General features: G+C 41.0%; 1 protein-coding gene across 2 annotated transcripts; it reads right to left on the bottom strand.

The window, feature by feature from the left end:
* Positions 1–3,014: 3,014 nt before the first annotated feature.
* On the bottom strand, positions 3,015–23,095 carry usp36 (ubiquitin specific peptidase 36). 2 transcript variants are annotated; one of them, XM_085351641.1, is made up of 20 exons: positions 23,007–23,095; positions 19,097–19,362; positions 18,721–18,942; positions 18,162–18,272; positions 15,723–15,825; positions 15,578–15,645; positions 14,914–14,984; positions 14,724–14,806; positions 14,061–14,172; positions 13,823–13,963; positions 13,202–13,302; positions 12,966–13,104; positions 12,494–12,856; positions 11,978–12,202; positions 11,400–11,515; positions 10,543–11,238; positions 4,798–5,009; positions 4,381–4,566; positions 4,169–4,284; positions 3,015–3,701 (listed from the first exon to the last, which is right to left on the bottom strand). In XM_085351641.1, exons 2-20 carry the CDS (start codon positions 19,347–19,349, stop codon positions 3,570–3,572), a joined length of 3,450 nt encoding a protein of 1,149 aa, XP_085207767.1. In that variant the 5' UTR covers positions 19,350–19,362; positions 23,007–23,095; the 3' UTR covers positions 3,015–3,569. The 2 variants fall into 2 exon arrangements, with proteins under 2 accessions (XP_085207767.1, XP_085207768.1); XM_085351642.1 differs by having other exon boundaries at positions 4,798–5,006.
* Between the last annotated feature and the right edge of the window lie 220 nt (positions 23,096–23,315).

Raw genomic sequence — 23,315 nt, 5'->3', positions numbered from 1 at the left:
TGAAACAGTGCGATGAGGACAAACCGTAATTCTCCCCCTCCATCCCGGTGGTGCTGATGCTGCTGCTGCTTCTGCGGCTGATGAATGCGTCTCTGTCCGGGGATGTCTCTCTCGAAGCGCCCGCAGCAACTCCGTTACCTGCCGCCCTCCTTCCCTCCCTTTCTCGTCTCTTCTCTGGCTTCGCCTCACCTCCCAGCTCTCAACTTGAAAGCAGGCGTAAGCTTACTTTTTTTTGTTTTCTTAGCTTGTTGCTTTTCTGTTTGTCCCTTTCTTTTTGCCGTTTCAGAGGTGTGTGCTGCCGATGCCTGGCTGCTCCGCTGTTATGTAGCTCTCCAGAAAAGCCGGTGCACATGCTGGCCCCTCCCATCCCAGATGTGATGTCACGCTCTAACTTAGCTTCAAGTTTACTAAATGTCCTGCTGCTAGGTTTTATAACTTGCTGCTTATTTGACGGGCCCTGTAACGTGTGCATACAACTATTCATATAATCCATTAAATACAACATCCAGTGAAAATATGAGAAAATTACTAAATATAATGCGAGAAGCAAAACAGACTTAGGTGATCCTCTGTTTATTGGAGCGTTATTCAGTCTCTTTTAGCTCCCAGACGTAAATAAATCTTCCTTTTGAGCTAATGAATAGACTTCAGTTGCTCACCAGAGCAACTTCATCCCTGTTTTCCAAGAGAAAAACACAGATGGAGTAGAACAAACTCAGTGGCCGCTGCTAACGATAGTCCTTTGTGGCATAAAGTGAACACGGTGCAGAAGTGGCACCTGGTGTGGTCTTCTGCTGCTGTAGTCCATCTGCTAACATGCTCTACATGTTGTGCAATTAAAGATGCTCCTCTGGAGCTAATGAGTGGTTATTTGAATTACTGTTGCCTTCCTATCAGCTTGAAGCAGTCCTTTTCCTCTTACTTCTTCCACTCATAAATATTTGCTGTTTTTCTGACCGTTCTCTGTGAACCTTGGACCCCTGGTCTGACCCCAACATGCCATGTTCGAAATTACTTAAATCACATTTCAATAAGGAGAGAGCTAAACATGATTTACTGAGATAAAGAAATTAGCGTATTGGGCGATTAGACACCAAATGACCCATCATGGCAGAACAGAATCCCAGCAGTGATAGGATTTAAGACAGGACCTCCACAAATGGTGGTAAAGATGAAGACTGAGGCTTGAATAGAGCTGTGGCTGAGGTAACTGAAGTGGAGATGGGGAGGAGGTGGGTTGCATGAAAGAGAATCTGAAAGGGAGAATGGCAGGGAGCACAGATTTAAACCATGCAAAGCCGAGGCTTTTGGCTCAAAGAAGGCAGGCGAGAATTGATTGGACTAGAGTAATGATGTCAGAAATGAGATTGACAGCATGGGAAAGCAGTAGTCCTGTAAACAACAGAAAAGCAGCTGAATACACAGGAAAACAGACAGATGCTGACCCTATTTGTGCTGTTTACCCACATACCATTTGTATATTTGGAAAAAGCAGAGGAAGACAAAGAGAAAAAAAACCCCCACAATCAGCTCACAAAAGTCACAACTTTATTGCACCTTTTCAGTTAGCTATTACGAGGTAAGAGCTACTTTCATTATGAAAGCTCTCTTCTCTGGTCAGAAAAGGTGGTGCAAAATATGGAACCATCAATGCAAACATGTGGACTGTCCATTCACGCCAGTAAATGTTCATCTGCCAGTCCACTTCACAGCTATCCTTTGGAAATGACACTGCCCCTCTTGTACTGTACACATTACAGTGACATAAGGAAGGACTTGCATGAAAAACAAATGTCTCTCTTACACACAACTGAACAAACACACTTGTAGATAAATTCTCAACACCCACCGACTACTCTGAGTACTACTCTTAGTAGCACGGTAAAGATCTTCTTTAAATTACATATTTATAACATTAAAACCTATGCTTTTTATAGCCAATTCAAGGCAACATCTCTAGAATGAAAAGAAATGCGTGGGTAAATCTTTACAGCGTTGTCGGGGTGGGGGAAACACTGGTAGCACAAGATGGACTGTACAATCTACACTGGCAAAGCATTTGTTTATTTAACTTTAGTTTCTCTACACATCTGTGCCCAAACTGGTGCAAGATGATTAGATGGATTCCACACCTGATATATTTTGTATAAAACAGTTGTTTATAGGATGTACAGGATGCAACGAGGCGGCTTAGGTCCAGGGATGACTCCTACATGAAATGGGGTCTGATCAAGGGTGGAGATGGGAATACAGGAGGTTCTGGGTTCCTGAGTCTCAGCCCAGTTTCTAGACGGCGAGCATGACTGTCAGAAAAATTGCATAGAGGTATAAGATACAAGGGGACAAGAAGATCTCATCATGTAGTTATCGCATCATAACACAGTGCCAGAAGTATAAAATGTAACCCTTTAATTGCAGTATAGTGGTGAAGGAGTTTTTTTCCTTCTTTACAGAAAACAAAAACATGTTTCCAAACTGAGCTTCTCTAAATGAAGAACTGATGAGATGAGCTACATAGTTGGATAGCTGCACAGTAGAAAATTAACTGCGCCAACGAGAGTTCCTCCAGAAACGCCGGCCTCTACGACGCACACAACAATTGCACCGAGCTGTAAGAAAACAATAACTCATGAATAAAAAATAAAACTAACAGCATCCGATGCGTTTCTTCCATATCGATGACACCGAGCATTCCTTTGTATTATTAATGTATTAACATTAAAGCTGAACTTGGTAAGGAAGGGAAAAATCACGTGTGTAACAAGAACTGCGCAACTACAAACGACCCTTCATTTAAAATGGGTTTTGAACCAGTTTAGGCATGCGTAATGAGGAAACAGTGGCTATTTTAAACCTCAATTTTACCAACAATATGCAGGCAAAACTCGGTCCTTAAAAAGAAGCAGTGTGGTACAGACACTAGAGTACAAAATAAAATCCCAACTTATGAGAAAAAATAATAATAACATAAAAATATTTAAGAAATCTAAAACAAGAATAATGAATGAGTCCAGCTTTGTTATTTGACATAGAATAATTTCATTTTTTGTTAAAAAGGTCACTTTTTTTGCTCAGATTGCGTTTTCAGCGCAGTTTTCAGCGAGGCCAATGAGTCACAGCCTACCTTTCACAATTACGGTAAAGCTTTTTGTATTTCATGGTAGCACATTTTCAGGGAAATAATCGGGGCTCAAAGGACACAAATCTAGCGCGATATTGACGTGATGTTCGTGATGTAAGGATTTTCAATTAAATACTGAATGCATAGAAAACTTTAAGCTGCTCATGGCGGCATCTAAAGGGGAGATAGTGAAATTCAGCTGTCTGCTGAAAACAATATTTCACATTGATTAGTTTAAAAGTTGTGTTGGCAGACTGCTGATGCAGTAATGTGTACTGCTTTTGGCACATATCTTATTCTTGAATATGGGGGATTAAACAAACAAAAGACAAAAGAAAATAGAGAGAGAGAGAGAGGGAGAGAGAGAGATTGGGTAAATGAGTTTGGTAAGAAAAGTATTTTCTGTCTCAATTTCAAGTCAGCAAGACTTCAGCAGCAATCTGGACTCTCAGCGTCGGACTCCAAAAACTCTCTTCCCTCCGGGTGTTACAGACCACTTGTTCCGCCTGTCCTGAATCTTCTGGAACATGCTGCTGGCCCCTCTCCACTTCTCTCTTTTATACTGCTTTACTTTCTTCACCTGTTAATAAGAGGAAAAGGGGACAAATTAAAATTAAATAATTGCATATCGTCTCGGAGAAGTATTTCAGTTGTTAATAATCAAAATACTAAACAGGAAAGCAGGGTAAAAACTGGCCATCATAGAGAGAAATAGGGGCGCTGTGTTGTTTAATAACAGAGATTACAACAACACATTTTTAGACAATCTTTCCAGGGATCGTACTTGATTGCACAATATACATGCAAAGTGTCACAAGTAACTGTTTAGGTCCCAAGAGCAACAACGTGTCTGGTTAGTGGCACTAAATTTGCCTGTGAAATGACAAATGTAACTTTGACCTCATGCACGTTTTGAGTAAAGACCCATTAGGTGATCACTGTGTGCAAGTTTCACTGAAATCTAACTAATTCTAATGCAGCAGTACAGATTCTTGTGAACTGAACAGACAGACAATGACTTTTTTCATGTTGCATTTCACCCCTCACCTTTCCCCTGTCGAAGTCTTCATCCCACTCGTCGATCACAGTGTCACACCTGGCATCGCGGGCATCTTCAATGGCATCTCTGCTGACAGCAGAGACCTCACCATCCCAACTGAGGACTAGTGAAGACAAGACACTGACACCCTTTAGGGTCTTTAAAAACACATTTTCTTTAAAATTGCATTTAAAAACACAAATATGACTCTGCATCTCACCATTGGCTCCGTAGGCTTTATCCGACGCGTTCCTGAGCAGCTCTTCTACCACACTACTCGTCTTTTTCCCATCCCAAGCTACGGGTGCGGCGCGGGTCGAGCCATCCGATGTACTTCCATCAGCCGCTGGTGCCACGCTGCGCTTGTAGCCGTCCTTCACTTGGCTGTCCCACACTACCACTGTGGCTGGGAATTGAGAAAAAACAAAACAAAACAAAATCACAGAACTGTGATTAAATCTGACATTCTCAAAATGCAATGAGTCACACTCTGCACAAAAGTAGAATGACTGGTCACTCCACAGAAAGGCTGAAAGGCTGCAGAGGTGCAAAGTGATTTTGTCAAATGGCTCCAATCAAAATTTTACATTGACACTCCACAGGTAATCGATGTAATGTTAAGTTCTCGCTCACACACCTGTGCTTTCTTTGTTTATTCTGTCCTTCTCCATCGTTTTCTTTTTGTACGGGGGCTCCGATGCTTCAGTCTCAGCATCAGGACAATGCTTGCTCTCCTCCCACTGCTGCATCTCTTCTTTTAGCCTCTTCTTCACTTTTAATTTCTTTTTTACTTTTAATAAATCTCCTGTATCTTTCTGGCTCCCTGTGGGCTTCATCTCAGAACTGCTTCTGGGGAAAAAGCAGATGAGAGATCGAGGTAATGAAAGGCATATAGCAGAAGCAACTACTTTGTCTCACTCTTAACCCTTAAGGGTGAGAAGATCAAATATTTAATGAAAAAGAATCTTATTTCAAGTCCTTTATGAGAGTTATGAATAATGATAACACATTTAGAAAAGTTCTTGATTGTGTCCTTGAGTACCTATACCGTAAAAACGCTGACATTGCTTTAATCCAAGAAACACATCTGAAACAAGGTGATGTGGCACGTTTTCAAAACAAACACTACAAACTACTAGCTTCGTCCTCTGCCCCAAATAAAACCAAGGGTGTCTGTATCTTGCTGAAGAGAAAATTCGACCTTACTACCAGGTATAGCACGAGTGATGAAAACGGCCGGCTGGCACTTGTAACTGGCAGTATCTTAAACCATAAACTGGTATTCGTATCTGTATACTGTCCAAATGAGCCAGACAGGGACTTTTTTACTTATATTGCCAATACACTATTAGAATACAATGATTATTCCATAGTGTTGGGTGGAGACTTCAATGCTGTCGTCAACCCCGTTTTAGATAAATCTCATCCAGATGCAGTAGCTAATCTCTCATCTTCTCTGTTGAATACACTTATAAAAGATCTTAATCTCATCGACCTTTGGCGGATGCAGAATTTCGACATTAGGGATTATACATTCTTTTCTAATAGACATAAGACATTCTCTAGGATAGACTACGTTTTTGTTAGTCCTTCCTTAGTTTCAGGTGATACATCTATTTCTATTCAGCCAATCTTGATATCGGATCATTCAGCTTTGTTATGCTCTGTCGATCTGCCCAATTTAAAGAATAGGGCCCCCAGGTGGCGCTTTAATACGTCCCTATTAACAAACTCTACCTTTCTCAGCCTGCTTAAGCTCCAGCTGAAGGATTTTTTGGATATCAACGCTAATGAGGATATCGACCCACAAGTCTTATGGGAGACTACAAAATGTTTCATTCGTGGCTTTTCCATCTCATTCTCCTCCATGTTGGCAAAAACAAAACGTGCTCAGGTGTCCAATCTAGAAAATCAGGTGGAATCTTTACAGAATCTGCAAAAACTAAGCCGGTCAGACGATCAGTCTACACTCCTAGCTTCACTAAAAGAAGAATATGATGCAATAACCTTGTCCAAAGCAGAGTTCATCTTGCATAGAACTAGACAGAAGTACTATTTTGAATCAGAGCGTCCTAGTCATTTGTTGGCACTTATGCTTAAAGAATGTGAAACAAGGGCACATATTCCAGCTATAACAGCTGCAAACGGTAAAATTACGACAAATCCCCAGTCCATTAACACCACTTTCTCGTCATTTTTTGTAAATCTGTATAAATCAGATATCAATTTTAAGGATACTATCTGTAATAGCTTTCTCGAGAATCTGGATCTACCTCATATTCCACAAGCAGATCAGGATGAGCTAGAGGCCCCATTAACTCTAGATGAGCTGCATAGAGCGCTGAAAGACCTTAACAAAGGTAAATCACCTGGACTGGATGGCCTTCCGCCAGAACTATTTCTAGAACTTTGGGATACAATAGGCTCGCTCATGCTCGGCTCATTTAATTTTGCAATCCGGAACGGGTCTTTCCATAGAGACCAGAAAACAGCACCTATTACCCTTCTCTTAAAAAAGGGAAAGGACCCTCTTGAGTGCTCTAGTTTCAGACCGATATCTCTGCTCACAACTGATCTTAAAGTATTTGCAAAAGCTCTCGCATTGCGCCTGGAAAGAGTTATCCATGTTTTGGTCAATGCAGACCAGACAGGATTTATCCGAGGGCGGCTTGCATCTGATAACATAAGACGGCTGTTGCACATCATAGATGCCGCTAACAGCTATCAAAATCCATGTGCAGTATTTTCACTTGATGCAGAAAAAGCCTTTGATAGGCTAGAGTGGGACTATATGTGGATGGTATTAAAACACTTTGGGTTTAAGCAGAAATTTGTTGCTATGATTCAAACTAGAGATGGCACGATACCACTTTTTTATGTCCGATACCGATACCGATATCATAAATTTGGATATCTGCCGATACCGATATGAATCCGATATAATGTTTTTTAATCAACAAAACTGTTTTTTAAATATCTTGCTGCATTTTGTATAAGTTCATACTCAAGTTTAAAACAACAACTACACTAAAGCTATTCTGTTATACCTGTATGCAAAAAAAAATATTTCATAGTTCAGCAATACTGATCAATCTAATAAACTTAAACCTACACCATCCTCCCTATTCTGGTATTTTAAAGAGTACTTAGCATAAATATTAAGCAACCTAACTAATAGGGTTCCAACTCCCAGCAACAACAAAAATAAATAAATAAAAAATAGGGAACCACCCCTCACGCTCCACCTCATGATGCTTAATCGACGTAATCAACCTTAATTTGATGCAGTGTGAAAAAAATGCACAGAAATCAATTATTTTTCAAGAAATATTAAATAGATTCAACATCTTTCTTCAACAAAATTGCAGACTGCACAGATGGTACCTTCCCAAAGGAAAAAGTACTATAGCTTACTAGGGTATATATATTAGACTTAATAGTTACTATATACAGTAATTGACTTCTATTCATTTTACATCAAATTAAAACTTTGGGTGTAAGATTCGGATAATTATTTATTAAAAGCTAGACATTTTAAATGAGAATAAGAAAGAAAAGTATGTCTTTGTGCCCCCTTTTCCCTGTTAATGCCCTATCGGCCCCCCTGGCTAAACTTTGCTAGATCCGCCCCTGCACAGTTACCAGCGTCAGCTACGTAGAAAAAGATCCTCGAGTAGAAAGTAATATTAAATACATTCTAACAATAGCTGATCAAGCTTAAACGTGCTGCTGTTGTTCAGCCGCTGGTTTCCTCTTTCTGGTGCAAAGTGGGCCAAAAGCAAACTAGAGACACGGACTCGCGACAGAAAAGCCGATCAGCTGATCGTTAAGCAGTTTCATCATTGAAGTAGCAGCAAGAAGACGCAGTTGCTTGTTAAGCTTAAGGCAGGAATGCTTTACAAACATTCAGAGATGGACTTACACACTTGCTTTACTTCTCTCGGGATAACTTTGTCGGAGATGAAATGCTGGGTTGCTAGCGAAGCTCCACATGCTATCCAGACCACCGACGGGTCCGCATGCCACAGCCGCTCTATCACGTGATGCATACTGCTCCAACGTGCTAACGTTCTGAGGTGAGTTACGGCGTGTTGCAAGTTTTGTGAGGTGCTTTCGTGATATTTAATGGATCGGATTACATTTTTTATTTTTCTCCGATATCCGATCCAGTAATTTAGGTCAGTATCGGACCGATACCGATACGTAATATCGGATCGGTCCATCTCTAATTCAAACACTATATCACTCACCTCTTGCTAGTGTCTTAACAGGGGACCTGGTCTCTCCCCCTTTCACGCTGCAGCGTGGAACGAGGCAGGGTTGCCCTCTCTCTCCTCTCCTGTTCTGCCTCTCTCTAGAGCCCTTAGCACAAGCCATTAGACAGTCCACGATTTCTCCCATAAGAATTGGTGGTCATAATCATATCATATCTCTATATGCGGATGATATTATTCTGTTTTTGGACAACTATGAGACGTCCATCCATCCATTGATTAAAAACTTTGACCATTTCAGCTCTCTATCTGGCTACAAAATAAACTGGTCGAAATCTGCTTTGATGCCTTTGAACGATAAAGCTACGAAAGTTTCCTTACCCGGTTGTGTTCAGATCAAAAGCACTTTTACTTATCTGGGCATTTCAATTCATAATAGTATTCCAAAGATAATCAAGGAGAATTTTACTACTATGCTAAATAAGATCAAATCCGACTTTCAAAGGTGGGACAATTTAAAAACTTCGCTTCAGGGTAGAATCAACACAGTAAAGATGAACATACTGCCACGGCTTAATTTCCTTTTTTTTATGTTGCCACTCTCTCCTCCTCTAACTTATTTTAAAGACATACACTCTGCGGTGTCTAAATTTATTTGGAATGGCAAAAGGCCTAGGATACGTTTGTCAACATTGCAGCGGCCCAAATTGTTTGGTGGCCTGGCAGTACCAAACTTTGAGTTTTATTACTGGTCATTCCAAATCAGGGCGCTTAGTACGTGGGTCAACCCAGAGACTACTACTGCGTGGAAAATGATCGAATCCGCCAAGGCAGCACCGCATAGACTACAAGATCTTCTGTTTGCTAATGTTCCCGCCAATACGCTCTACAACAACAACGAATTTGGACCTATTATTGCCAACTCTATACAGGTATGGAGGAAGATAGAACGGCGGCTGGGTGCTCCAGTTAAATTTTGTAAAAGCTCACCACTCTGGCATAATTTAAAGTTACTATGTGGCAGCCGACCATTTGTTCAACCCTCTTGGTTCTCACTCGGGATAAACCTTTTTGATGATCTATTCAACGCCCAAGGCCTTTGCTCATTTCAGGACTTAAGGACACGTTTTTCTCTTCCTGCATCTTCTTACTTTGTATATCTGCAGCTCAGATCCGCTTTAAAAGCATACGGTGTCCCCTGGGACTCTCCTCTTCCCTCTCATCCCATGTTGGACTGGATCCTGCCTAAATCTGGCAGACCCTCTGTTTCCAAAATCTACAACAAATTAGCTGAACATGGTATGAAGTCCCTGCCCATTGAATCTATTTGGGTCAGGGAACTGGGAGAACTACAGGTTAATATAGACTGGGATACAGTGTGGTCTAATCTGAGTTTGACTTCTAAGAACCTGGCGCATCAATTAATTCATTTCAAAACCATACACAGAACATACATTACGCCCTATAGGAGGTTCCAGATGAAACTACAGGCTACGTATTACTGTCACATCTGCAATGATTCATCACCTGGCACGTTTTTGCACATGTTTTGGGACTGTCCTGTGGTATCCGATTTTTGGGTCTTTGTGAACTCTGTGTTATCTGAGGTACTGGAAGTTTTTTATGTTCCCAATCCTGGTCTTTGTCTCCTTAATGATACCTCTGAAATCTCCTTAAAACAAATGCAATGCAAAATGTTGTTCGCTGGATTTACATCCGCAAAGAAGACTATTACAAAGCAATGGTTCTGTCCTGACATTTGTATGGAATCATTCTGGAGACGATGTCTTATCCGTGTTATTGGTTTTGAACATACCACAGCAAAATTAAATAAAGCTCGACCCACGACTGTTGACGCTTGGAAAATCTTCTCATCCAGAGTTATCTCCTGGAAGAGGCAATAATTGGTTTTAACTTTGTGTTTTTGTGTCTTTTCTTTGCTGTCCCTATGCCTTGTTTGCTAATGTTTGCTTTGCTACTGCAGTTTACAGTTGTGCTGTATATGTCTGTACCCCCCCCCCAACCCCGTTTTAAATCAATAAAATGTTGATCACAAAAAAGAAAAGTTCTTGATTCCTAGAGTCAAGCCAGTAATGTAGACTTTCTGAGAGCTTTACACACGAACTCAACTTCAGGTGAAGAACAAACATAACCAGACTCGAACCAACCTTTCTGTTGTAGAGCGTGCAGACACTGTATCCTGCAGAGCGTCTCCTGACTGACCCACATTGTCTTTCTTTTTCTTCTTTTTCTTCTTCTTCAACACACAATCCGTTTCCTGCTTTTTCCGGTTTGACTCACACTGCGATGGAGTTGTAGCGGATAACTGAGGCTTTTTCTTAGACTCTTCTGCACTGGACTGAGGGGTCAGGCTCCACATGCCACTCTGACACCAGTCCTCCTCCTGGCTTGACGTGTCCAAATGAGACGAGACACACGCCCGCTCCTTCGCCTTCTCTCCGTCTTCGTCCAGCCGCTTTCGCTTCTTCTTTTTCCTCTTGCACCTCTTCTCGCCATCGGACTCTGCTGCAGTGCACTGTGTCTGTGGAGCTGGGGATGTGACTGGCTCTGGGACGCTCTCCACCTCAGAATGCCGCCGCTTCCTCTTCTTCTTTTTGTGTTTGACATTTTGAGCGGGAGGGTTGTCAAGGTCTGGTTCTTGAACCACTGAGTTGAGCTTGTTGGAAGACTTGGGACTCTTTGGGCCTGGACAGTGAAGACCGTTTGTTTTAGGAGGAAGGCTCACGCTTGGCTTTTGCAGTGTGGAGAAAAGGGACTGTTTCTGAGGACTCTGCAGTTTGAAGGATCCAGTTGAATGGGCTAAAGGTGATGACTGGACTTTACATGAATGGAATGGATCAGCTCTGGAAAAGAAATAAGGATCGTCTTTGTTTTTGGGTGTCAAAATTTGAATGGATACACTCACATTAAGAGTATACTGACCCCCTAAGTGGCAGAGGACTGTACAACTCAACCATGCCTAGTGTGAGTATTCGCAATACGAAACAGGTTTCCATATACATACCTGTGAGTGGGAGTGGGTGAGGCAAGGGTGAGGGAGTTAAGTTGATTTTGATGCATGGGGTCACTGGACGGCAAACGGGGCAGAACATCAATGCTGTTCGGACTCCGGCTGCGAGCCTGCAGTTATCGACATAAATAAAAACTTGGTGGTCTAAAGAAAATAGCCATGAGTGTGACAAAAATAAGGAAGAGAGTAAATAAAGGAAAAAAAACAGGGTGATTAAAAGGATGATTGGGGGGGGGGGTGGAGAGAGGAAAACAAAGTAGAAAGGGTATGGCAGAGAAGAATTAGAAATGATTAGGAAAAAAGAACAAACTAAAGGAAAAGAAGACAAACTTTAAACAAGTGCTAACATGTGGTTGATTAGACGGTACACTGGAGAAATAAGACATTACATAAAAGGCATAAAACGTAACACAACACCACTCTTTAACTTGCCTGAATAAAAAAGACTAATTGAAATCAACGGTGCAATTTGTGACAGCAGGTGTGGCGTTACACGACAGGAAGCAGAATTATTATGAGTTTGTAGTAAGACAGGAAGTGAGGCAACTGCTGTGGATGGGGATGACGTTCACCTTCTTGGCCGACAGGGCAAGCTTCTTGGCAGGTGGAGGTGACATGGTGCTGGTGGCTTCAGATGTGATGTTGCCGAGAGCCGGGGGTTTAATTTTTGCCGTCTTCTGCTCCTCTGTGCTCTGAGAGCGCTCCACGCTCCTTGCTGGAGACGCCAGGCCGCTGGAGCCTTTCCGAGGAGTGGAGGGAGTCTCTCCTACTGGTGCACTTTTGGGACCAATGGAGTCCTGGTCCAGAGAGAGAAAACCACAGGTGGCGGTTATGCTTTTGTGAAGCTGCAGATCTGATCTTTTACATCAAACATGGCTTCTGAAATGTGAGAGAATCCTTGTTTTCATGCTACTGTAGACTGAATCTCTGTAGGAAAGCATGTTTCCCTAAAGAAATGCCACTGCTTTTCACAGCACTCAAATATTTTGAGTATTTTTTATTACCTGATGATCAAAATTAAAAATCCCTGTCAAGATTTCACCCTTAATGTAACATTTGTATTCATGCTTGTTGACTTTATACTGTACCTTTGACTCAGTGGTGTCAGCAGAGGAGGAGTCAGACAAAGACTTAAATGAGGTAGACGCTGCCATGCCTCTGCCTTCTCCACCTTGTTTTTTATCTCCCTCCGTTCTGCTGACCCCGTTGTTGGAAGGGGTCGGAGTGCTGCTGCGGGATGGCAGCTGGCTCTGCGAAGAGGGCTTCTTCACCTTCTTGAAAGGTTCCTCTATAACTGCGGGTCCACCCGGCAGCTTTGGCAGACCGTTGGAAGAGGATGTCCAGTTGGACAGTCGGGGCTGTGGCTGAGTGCTCACACCGTTCCTGGAAATGGGCAAACCCAAACCACCGTCCATCGACTGGATCTTGCGCAGCTGGGCTGGCTCAAGTTTCTATCAAGAAAACGAGGACTTTTCTTACATTTTTTATCCAGAATGTTAAAAGCTAGAAAGTTTAACACATACATTTACTATTTTACAAAAAGCCAAATATTTCTTATACCTTTTTCACCTGTGGGGAAGAGAGAGGCCCGTTCAAGTTGGACCTCTTTATCTGTTCCGATGGTGCCGTATTCTTCCCGGAATACAACATCCCCTGCTTGGTGGTCTGCCCATCTGCATTTTTCTTGGTTTCAGGTATCCTTTAACACACAAACACAGACTCTAGTTTGTTGGACTGCACATCCAGGAGGTACAGACATCTTTTTTGATCTCTTGCATCACTCGCTACCGTCTCACCTCAAGTAGAAAAGCACATAAGCCTGCTGGTTCAAGACCACTTTGATGTTACTTGAGTGCACCATTGAATCATTCATTTGGTACCATTGTCCATTGCTTGCCTGTGAGGATAAAAGAGGGAAGAAACATAAAATAAAGCCATTTTCCCTGTAAAGACAACTAAAGCTCTCAAATCTTAATCACTAGTTTAGCTGTGAAAGGGATTTGTTAACTTTTAGCTTTTAAAAAGGAACTGAGAGAAACCAATGTGACCCTGACTTTTGGTGAAGATCGATATTTGGCAAAAACTGGCAGCTATCTGTGTAAATGTGTTGTACTGGTATATTCGATGGATACAGCTTGTTATCCAGGTCTGCTATGGTAAGCTATTAACAATCCACTCTCTTGTCCACATATAGTCACTTCTGACTCCACAAAACTGACGTATTAATGGGAAAGTTTCACAACAAGCTTTCACAAACAGTGTAGAAAAGGAACTTTAAATTCAGATCGCTGACACCTAATTTGTCACCTTTCCCGATCGGAATCCACAAGACGGAGTGGAAGGATTTTTAAAGCCAATTTTCCTTCACGTTCCTGTCACACGCACACTAAAAAGATTGTTTATCTATACCGTCTTACCTTCACATAGCAGTAGTAGTGTCCAGCATGACAACTGTAGCCTGAATGCACCAGAACAGCATAGAGGCCGTACATGACAGGATCGCCTGAGCTCTGAGACATGTAAGGGCGGATGTTTAGAAATTCTGGGTAACCAACATCCTGAAAAAGAAGAAGAAAATGACAGAAAGGTGTGAGATATATAGAGGAATGAGGCAGTTTTGCTAAAAATCAGTCCGTGTCGTGAAAATTCTTTAACCTTTGTTATTTTTCCACCGCTGAAGTTTGCAAACCTCTTCAGTGAAAGGGTGAGTACGTTGGATGTTCGATGCACTGTGAAGCGCTTGGTGGCCGGCACTTTCTTTTTGCACCTGAAGAGGACGAAAAATAAAAATTATGACGACACTCTTTAATCTTTTTTTAATTTTAAGACCTTTTCCCCAAAAATTTTAAGATTTACACTCACCACTGACTTTGTTAGATACACTTGTTCAACTGCTTAATGTAAACATCTAGTCAGCCATTCACATGGTAACGACTAAATGCATTTAGGTACGTACACATGGTCACAACGACCTGCTGAAGTTGAAACTGTGCATCAGAATGGAGAAGAAAGGTGATTTAAATTACTTTGAACGTGGTTTGGCCCGTCTGCCATCAACAACCAGTCTATTTCGGAAACTACTGAGCTACTGCAGTTATACTGATCTGCATCACGGATGTGCTACCAACAAATCTGCAGCTGTGTGATGCCATCATGTCAATATGGCCCAAGAGGCACCTTGCTGAATACGTGCCACAAAGAATCAAAGCAGCTCTGAAGCCAAAATGGGGTCCAACCCAGTACTAACAAGGTGTACCTAATGAAGTGTCTGGTGAAAGTATTTTGAATCATTTCTGACTACATGAGAGGGGAACTTACTTGGCACACATGTAGGCATTCTCTCCACTTAAAACATCTGGTTTAACAAACAGTTCCAAGGCTCGCACTATGTTTGCTGCTTGCTAAAACAACACAACAGAAATTACGTTACCAAACTTTCCAAAGACAGAAACATGAACATTTCCATGAAAATAAACGTTATACAATAAGGAGATATCGTGCAACATACCCGAATCTCAACGGCGATATCCAGGTAAGGATCGTACGTATCTGAGACACTTTTACAAATAGAGCATTTTACTGAAAGGCAAAAAAAACAAGTCTCACTCTTCTGACAGTACTTGTAAGTAAAATCTGTTGAAGCTGCAGCAACCTCAGTTCAATTTCCTGTAAACATGAAACTGTCAGGCACCTCAAACAACCTCATCTGACTATTAGAGCAAACTTTAAGGGGAAATTCCTTTTACATTTTAACTCGTTTCTATTTTTCCATTATAGAACAAGCGAAACTCTTGAACCCACATAAAAGAAATTACACGAACTGTTCCTTAACCTCTCACTTTCAATATGAAAGTTAATCATAATGAATGTCTCTTTTAATAAGATTTAAATTCAATTTAAATTAGAATATTTGAGCAGTGGGTTCTTAAGTAAAACACAGAGATTGAATAGTTAAATAAATTTTGACAATGTAGTGTCTTTTTCTAAAAAAATAAATAAAATAATTACACAGGATACCTGCATCTTAAGCCAAGATACACACATATGACACCTCTCTGTTTTCCATGCATGACTAAAAAGATTATATTAGCCTAATTTAGTATATTGAGTATTAACCTGCATCAAACCATTAAGACTTAATCTGAGCTGCGTGTTTATTCATCAGTCAATACCTCTTGACCTGAGGTAACCTCCAAAGATCTGGTGAACCAGTGTCGTGGCCTGGGTCTGCCTGTCAAGCCTAAAAACACAAAGACAAAAGTTATTCATGTAATGACTAATGACTAAACAAATATCATAAGAAGCATAAATGCTTACTTCGGATAGCCATTGAGACAGGCTTTCTGCATGGCATCGATGGTGTACCGCAAAAATTCATGGGCGTCCTCTTGACTACCAAAGCGAAAATGTCTTGCAATTTCTGTGGACGACAAAGAGCCTGTCAGATTTCATGCTTTACCAGAGTTACATTTTTCCTCTAGCCTCGCACTTACTGAGACAGGGAGGCTCAGAGAAAGGCGTCTCTCACTTTCCAACTTGTCAATAATGTTCCTTGTATTTGATAAAATGTTGATGAACTGCAATGACCCACAGGCTCATTAAAGAAATAGATCAACCACTGACTACCCAGATTATCTGACTGAGGTCACAGACATTTGTTACATATCGTGATTTCTGACAATAAGTGAAAGCAAAGCAAGAAACTGTAGAGGTTCATTAAAAATAAAAAAACCTAACAAAAAATTCATTTCTTATTTATAGCATGACAGCTTATCACTTATGGCCTGATAGACACCAAAGTAAACCATTAAAGGTCACAAATTGAAGTAATATTTTCATTATTAAATAACAGAAAAGTTATTGTTTTCCATAATTTTCTACAGAAATGTTTTTATTTATACACAAACAAAATGTAAAAACTGAATTTTGCTGTTAATTCAAAGATTTTTTTCTATTATTTTTTTTATTTTTGTTGTTGTTTTAATTACACGTCAAAGATCAGGAAGGAGTTACAAGTGCTTTTAATGTTTACAACTTTATTTCTTATAGACAAAGTCTAACAGCAATGCTTTTTACTTTCATTTACTACAGCAGCATTTCTTTACAATGCAGAAACATGAAGACTTAAGGAGAACACATCAGGTTTTTTTAAATGGTCATTAGGTGATTAACCGATTTGTCTGACCCACTGAGATTTAACTGAACTGGCCCACAACGTAAAATTAGGTTCTCTCTATAGTCTTCATAACAAGAATAACTGATTATAGTCATTTAACTATTAAAATATGACACGGCACATGTGCACACTTATAAAGTGAATGGCTAATACAGATAGTAGTGATGTACAACAATCAGTGAGCCGATTCATCGGCTCTCTCTCGGCACTCAAAGGAAATACATGCATGTCGAGGTAATATGATAAATACCACTCCTTTTATAGGCTGGCACTATACTCTTCCTACACTGGCAAACTGGACAGTACAAAACTCTAGCAGTCCTTTGTTTCTTCCTTTAGAAACTAGCACCTCCTGTCCTTTGTGTCCAGTCTCTTTAGCTACACTCCAGCCATCCAAGTTGTCATTTTCCCCAGGTTAACAGTCACACTTTTTTGTAACTATTATAGAAACAGGTTAGGTCAGCACATTCATTTCAAACAGTGGGCTGGCTGTTTCACTGTAACTACATAAAGGTCCTTTATCAGGAAATACAGTACACCCTGCAGCCAATCAAACTAGAGCTTTCACCCAGACCATGGCATAATGACCCAATAAACATGTTATGGTTACAGAGCGGCGTCTAATCTGCAGTAAGAGTCTCATAGTAGAGATAATGTACCCTACTGTTATTTCCTAATGGAAAACTGGATGAGCTATTAGAATGTGGTCATCAACATATTCCCAGCATAGCACCCCTGCACATTCACAACAATGAGTCACCCGAGAGTGGGGAAAAAGGAATATAATACATCAAGCACTAATGATCTATTCCAGGCACTTCCAGGAGAGGAGAGAGGCAACATCTTGAAGACATTAAAGCTGTGGGCATTAATACTGGTGTGTCGTGTTTTTATTTTGTTTGTGAAACCTCAGCTGTGAGATCTGGTGGCAGTTCAGGAATCGGCAGCAGTAAGCTCTTTTGTTTTTGTGCAGTGATATGGCACTGTATTAATGGCCTTTAGAGTTGGACTAGAAATACCGAGGTTGATATTTCAATGTGTGCATTTAAACTGTTCCAGCATTAGCGGCACATTTTAAGCTACAGAGGAGGCCACTAGCTAAATCAATGTATAAAAAACCTGAACACACATACAGCGCATCCTGAGCTCTGATGGGGGGGAGAAAGCAGGTGGCCTGTACATTTTTGTGCTAAAGCCCGCAGTCACAAGGAGACAGAAAGGGCATTGGGAAAGGAGGGAGGCAGAGAAAATGAGGCACAGGAGGTGGAGACATGATTGCAGCATCACATAAGGAGGAAGCAGCCAGGTAGGGAGGGGACTAGGGTGCAATGAAACTACAGCACAGTAACTCGCCGTGTCAGGGCACTACTCACACCTCATCGCTACTGTCTACGTGGGATTCATTCACTAACTGCAGTCTCACTGCTCCACTTCTATACTGCAGTTACTGCCCATTGTTGTCATACGGGACACTGTTGCAACACATTACCCTTGAGAGTAGCCAACCAATAAATGTGACGTCTGAGATAAACCTAGAAGGCATAAACTGCTCAGGCACTGTTAAAGGAGGGCGATCTTACTTTTTAAGTCTCTAATGAAGGAGACGGGCTTAATGGCGTTGCCTGTGTTGGCGAAGGCTTGGATGATATGGTTCTGCATTACACAGATCATACAGAAGCCTGACTGGTGACCTGAACAACAAAGAGGAAGAGGAGTTACAAATAACATAAAAGTATAAGCAGGTGTTAGCATTAAATACAAAAACAATACCTTTAACTCAAATTTAAGGGGTTAAAAGGCATTCCACAAACCAGCTGCTGATATTACAATATGTTAATCTTTTATATAGAGTCTGTTTGAATGAGATGATCAAAACGAGTAAAAAAAAACAAAACAAAAAAAACGCTCCAAATAATAAATGTCTTGATGCATGCACAATCATCCAGGTAAGGAAATCCCTGGATGATTGGGAGCTCAAAATAAACTAGCTGAACCAAATGAAGCTACACTTCTTGTTTTTCCTTCTTCAGGCACACACAGGGATATAGGCCAGGTAAAAGTAATTCCCCAAACTGTGTGAGAAACTGTTAGTGTTTAAAATAAAAAAAAATAAGTAAATAGGATAGTAAATCTACTCACAGACACGGCTGTGCTCCTTTGAGAGTAAGTAGTTGGCAAGTGGCGGCGTGTAGGTGAGACACTGCACTGTGGAATTGAGGAAGCAGGTGTTTCCAAGGTTATGGAGGCCGGCTCCCACCCTGTACACACGCTCCCACTTAAGGGTGATCTTGTTCCCCGGAAAGAGCATCTTCTGCGGAGCAGGGATCCCATCGCTCTGGCCCCCGACCACATTCTCTAAGACTAAAGAAGGGGTACAGGCAATTTTGTGACATTAGCCGAGGACAGAACGCCAGAACTGAGCTTTCAGGGTAAGCATCAAAGAACAAAAGGTCAAACATGGAAAATGTCAGGCCATCAAATTCTGCTCAATTTTCAGTTCATTTTGAGAGCTTACCTTGCCTCTTAATTTGAGCAGGCTCTGCAGCTTTCTGTGCTGTAGCACCCTCAGTCCTAGGATTGAGGATCACATACTTGTTCTTTAGGCTGTCGAGCTGATAGGAGAACCCCTTGGTGGCAGGCTCAAACTCTATTTTCTGCAAAAGGACCTTCTTGGCAGAAGAGGCCAATAGCTTGTTGAGGTCACCCTCATCGCCTGTGTCCTTTCGGCCAGGTTTTAAAGCCTCCTTGAGTTTATCCACTATCGGCATTGTTGGAACATCACTGTGGGGACAAACAGATTGAGTGTCAGCATCACTTCTCAAGACTGCACAAAAAAATAAAAATAAAAATGTACCATTTCAATGATATCAATGACATGCCATCCTTTTTTTTTTATATCTGCAAAAAATGCTCACACAAAATTACTTTGTTTCAGAGTTAAACATGAGCAAAATTAAACCTGCAAATACAAGTTAAATTGCTCTCATAGCTAATAAATTAAGCCCGTTTGTTTGCCCTCCAGTGGGCACCTCTCTAGGCACATTTTCTGACATCACCTTACAAGAGAGATAAGGACTGAGTGCTTCCAGCTGGGTCTTGGCAGCTGTCCCTGCAGTTATGCAAGGCATCAGATGTAACATAGGGTGGGGGAGTGTATGGGATAGGAGAGGGAGAGCATTTATGCTTACACATAAGGTGTGAGCAGCTGTAGTTAACTGCCAAATTACATTTATACAAGTCACATTTTGACCTAATCAAATTTTTTGTCATCCTCTCGACTCCAGTGAGTGCATAATCAGCAAAGCTGTAGCTCCTTAAACTTTGTCACAACAGTTAGAGATCTACAGTAACAAGTAATAACAGTAAACCTAAAAGTGTTTTCCATGTACTGTTTCTACACATAAAAAGCAGCTTAATGTACACAAAGACCATTTTAGTGTTGAGAACTGCTGCTTTACACCAGGCAGCTGTAAAGGAGCTCTGATTCAGGCTGCTAAACTAAACAGCTGATGAAGGGTGTTAGTCGATCAAGTTGACTGGCCGGCTGACTGCAGCGGGAAGAAATGAGGAGATCAAAGTCCAAAGGAAAGAGTGACACATTGTTTACACAGCTGATCATTGCAGTTAACAGAGAGCAACTCCAAACTACGGGAGCATTAGAGGGTCGGAGAGTAGGTGACCTGCAATCCCTCGAGTAACACATTCAACTATCAATCGCTGAACCTGTGACTTACTTTTTAAACTTACGAGTAAGCTATTATTACACAGCATAGCAACGCCATATTTTGATGGTGAGTGTGTAAAACATTCAATCTTCTCTCAGTTTACCCATACAAATGATACCGTCCCCCCCAGATAAAGACAACAAAACATCTAAGGAAAAAAAAACAAACAAACAGAAGCGAAGGCTACATCATAGAGACAATACAGCACTACGACTTACTCATCAGAGTAGGCAGTGACGTCATGAAGAGGGAAGGAGGGCCGAACATGCATTGTATGCACAAGGGCATGCTGACCTTCACGTGCTGCTGATACTGATACAACTAAGAAGCACAGAGCCCACAGGGAGAGGGAGCTAACTGCAGTGATGCAACCGTCCAAACAGGCAGCTCTGCTGATGCGCTGACCAAAACACGGATGTTTAATCCGATTGTGTCACATTACTGATAACACAGAAACTTTCTGACTGCTGTTTGGGATATGCTGGTTGCATAACTAACAAATGATGCTATTTAAGACACGGGTCATTTTAAGGTGAGTGAAGGTTTTCACAAACAGTGATAATCTGGGAATAATTACTTACACCGATGCTTAATTTGAGAAAAAAAAAAGAAAAAAAAGAAAATCGATTAAATCCAAAAATAAAACAAATACAATTCCTCGTCTTGTCAACTCAAGCTTACATCAAGCATAAAATTACACTGGTAAAGCTTTTTAATGTTAAGAGTACTTCAGATATCTTAAAGCCAACTTTAATAAGTTTTCACTTTATGTGGTAATTTATGTTAGCATGGCTTTGTTTTCTGTTCCACTTTCCATCAATGCCCTTTGCCTTTTTCGTTGTACATGTACCATGACAATAAAGGGCTATTCCATTCAATGAAGGAAGGGATGTACACAGGCAGACAGTCATTATGCGTAAGGTCTTGTTAAGCCATTTTGCCTATGTAATCAATATGTAGTGCAATGTCAAACTAAACAATACGACTTAAAGCCTATTTACAGGGGTTTAAAAACTTATAACCTGGTTGTTTCCGATTTTAAAAGGTAATCCTCACACTGATATGAAAATATTTCATTCAATTTGTAGGAACACAACTGATATTGAACTTAAATTTAGATGTTTAGAAAACTGACTCGTAAAGGATAGATTGACTCCATATTGCACAGTGAAAGTTCGGAGAACCTCAGTTTGATCCTGAGAGTTCCTTCTGGGATTGCATCACGAAGGGCATCCTGTGTAAACATGCGGCGCGATCCTTTCCGAATAAGTGAGCAACCAAAACTAGCTTTTACTTTTGTAGGATAGATTGCAGCTGAATTAGTTTATTAAGTGCTTTTATGGACAGTCAATAGCAAATTATGTTAGCTACTAATATTTAAACAAAGAATAAAAAAAATAAAAAAAATGTAGAGACAGTGGGATTACTTTCAAGTACCCTCCAGTGAATACTTGCATTACCCAATACTGACTCTTTATTTGCATTTCGTAAACTATGCATACATAGATCGTGCACATATCCTGCCTAAACTACTGCTGGATGCAGGTGACTTCAAGGGCTACCAAAAATGTTGAATTATGACACAAAACAAACTATGAGAACATTTTAAAAAAATGATTCTTTTTGAATATATAGGAGGCATATATATATATATATATATATATATATATATATATATATATATATGAGGCAATATATCATTAAAAAAGGGCATTTATTTACAAGGGGTCACCACAGCGGGTAGCTTTACATGTTTTATTTATTTATTGTCTTGTTGAGCCACAGAAGCTTTGGATAATTAACATTACTTACTCAGCATAATTTATCCCTGAAATAATTCATTCTCAACTACTACTCAAACGACAGAGGAAAAAAAATCCATAAACTATTAAAACAAAACACCAGAATATGAAAACATGCATTCAGCCCTCACCTTCTCCCATATCTAAGTCACCCACCACCACTAGAGGAGCATTGGGCCATCCTATATGTTTTTAAAACTGAGGGTTCAGATCACTCTTAAAGAACTTGCTGCAAAGGTTTGTCTAATGACACCAAAAAAAACCCCAAAACTGGACTACTCCAGGTTTAATATATAGATCTACAAAAAGCTACTCACTCGCTTCAACACACTCCCACAAGCACACTCAAAGTGTAGAGATTTCACTTCTTAAATCCCACAGCTTATTGTTTTGACCTGCTTATAAATCTACCTGGACGCATAATTTAAGCTAGTTTGAGGTCTTGTTTTTTCTAAAGGTCGTTAAGAGCTCCATGAAGTAGCCGGTGTAGCTGCTCACCTACTGGTCCCACCACTATGGGCCAATCACCAAAGCTTGAATGCTAGTTTGCTTATCTACAGCCGCAGCTAATCTCGCCCTGAACCGTTTAAAATTTATACAGGAAGCGTCGCTAAATATCGCAACTGCTCGATATTTAATCGTTTATCTGTCCCTGCTGTCGACTGATTCGTGTTCTGCTATTCAATCGTTTAACAGTGGAGCAACGCGGTTAGCAGCCAAGCTAGCTTAACGTGGCGAAAGCCAGCCTCCCTCAGTGCTGCAATGTGGTTAGCATCCCAGCACCCAGGTAGCTAACAAACCTCCCTAACCGCCACATCTCGCCTCTTAGCCCAACGACAGCACCACGTAAACAAGCAGCGAACAGATATTACACGAATACGCCTTTCCGTTCACTTACCTTTCACTCAACGGGACAAAATAATTTAAACTAGAAGCCTCTGCTTCCTCAGATGAAGCTCTTCAATCTAGTATTTTCGCCCATGCTGCATTATGAGAGGGCGATAGAAAAAAAATGACTGACAGGAATCACGGACCAATCAGAGCACAGGTCACGCTGTAGCCGAAAGGTTCAGCCAATCGGCGCTTAACGTGACGTCGATCTGTCGGGAGAGGGCTACACGTGACTTCCAGCCAGCGCTGTTTACCATTGATGCGCGATACCTGATTATGTTTTTATATAACAACAAAAACGCGCGGAAACATGGCA

Source organism: Diplotaxodon limnothrissa, linkage group LG4, assembly GCF_057381915.1.
Source record: "Diplotaxodon limnothrissa isolate DT_005_m linkage group LG4, D_limnothrissa_male_GT1.1, whole genome shotgun sequence".
NCBI classification, from domain to species: domain Eukaryota; kingdom Metazoa; phylum Chordata; class Actinopteri; order Cichliformes; family Cichlidae; genus Diplotaxodon; species Diplotaxodon limnothrissa.
This window is presented reverse-complemented; position numbering and strand designations above follow the sequence as displayed.

Coding starts and splice junctions, on each gene's coding strand:
- usp36 (XM_085351641.1), bottom strand. CDS start 19,349: ATGCCGATAGTGGATAAACTCAAGGAGGCTTTAAAACCTGGCCGAAAG. Junction 13,964..14,060: donor GCGGTGGAAAAATAACAAAG/GTTAAAGAATTT, acceptor CTTCTTTTTCAG/GATGTTGGTTACCCAGAATT. Junction 12,857..12,965: donor CTTCCCCACAGGTGAAAAAG/GTATAAGAAATA, acceptor TTTTCTTGATAG/AAACTTGAGCCAGCCCAGCT.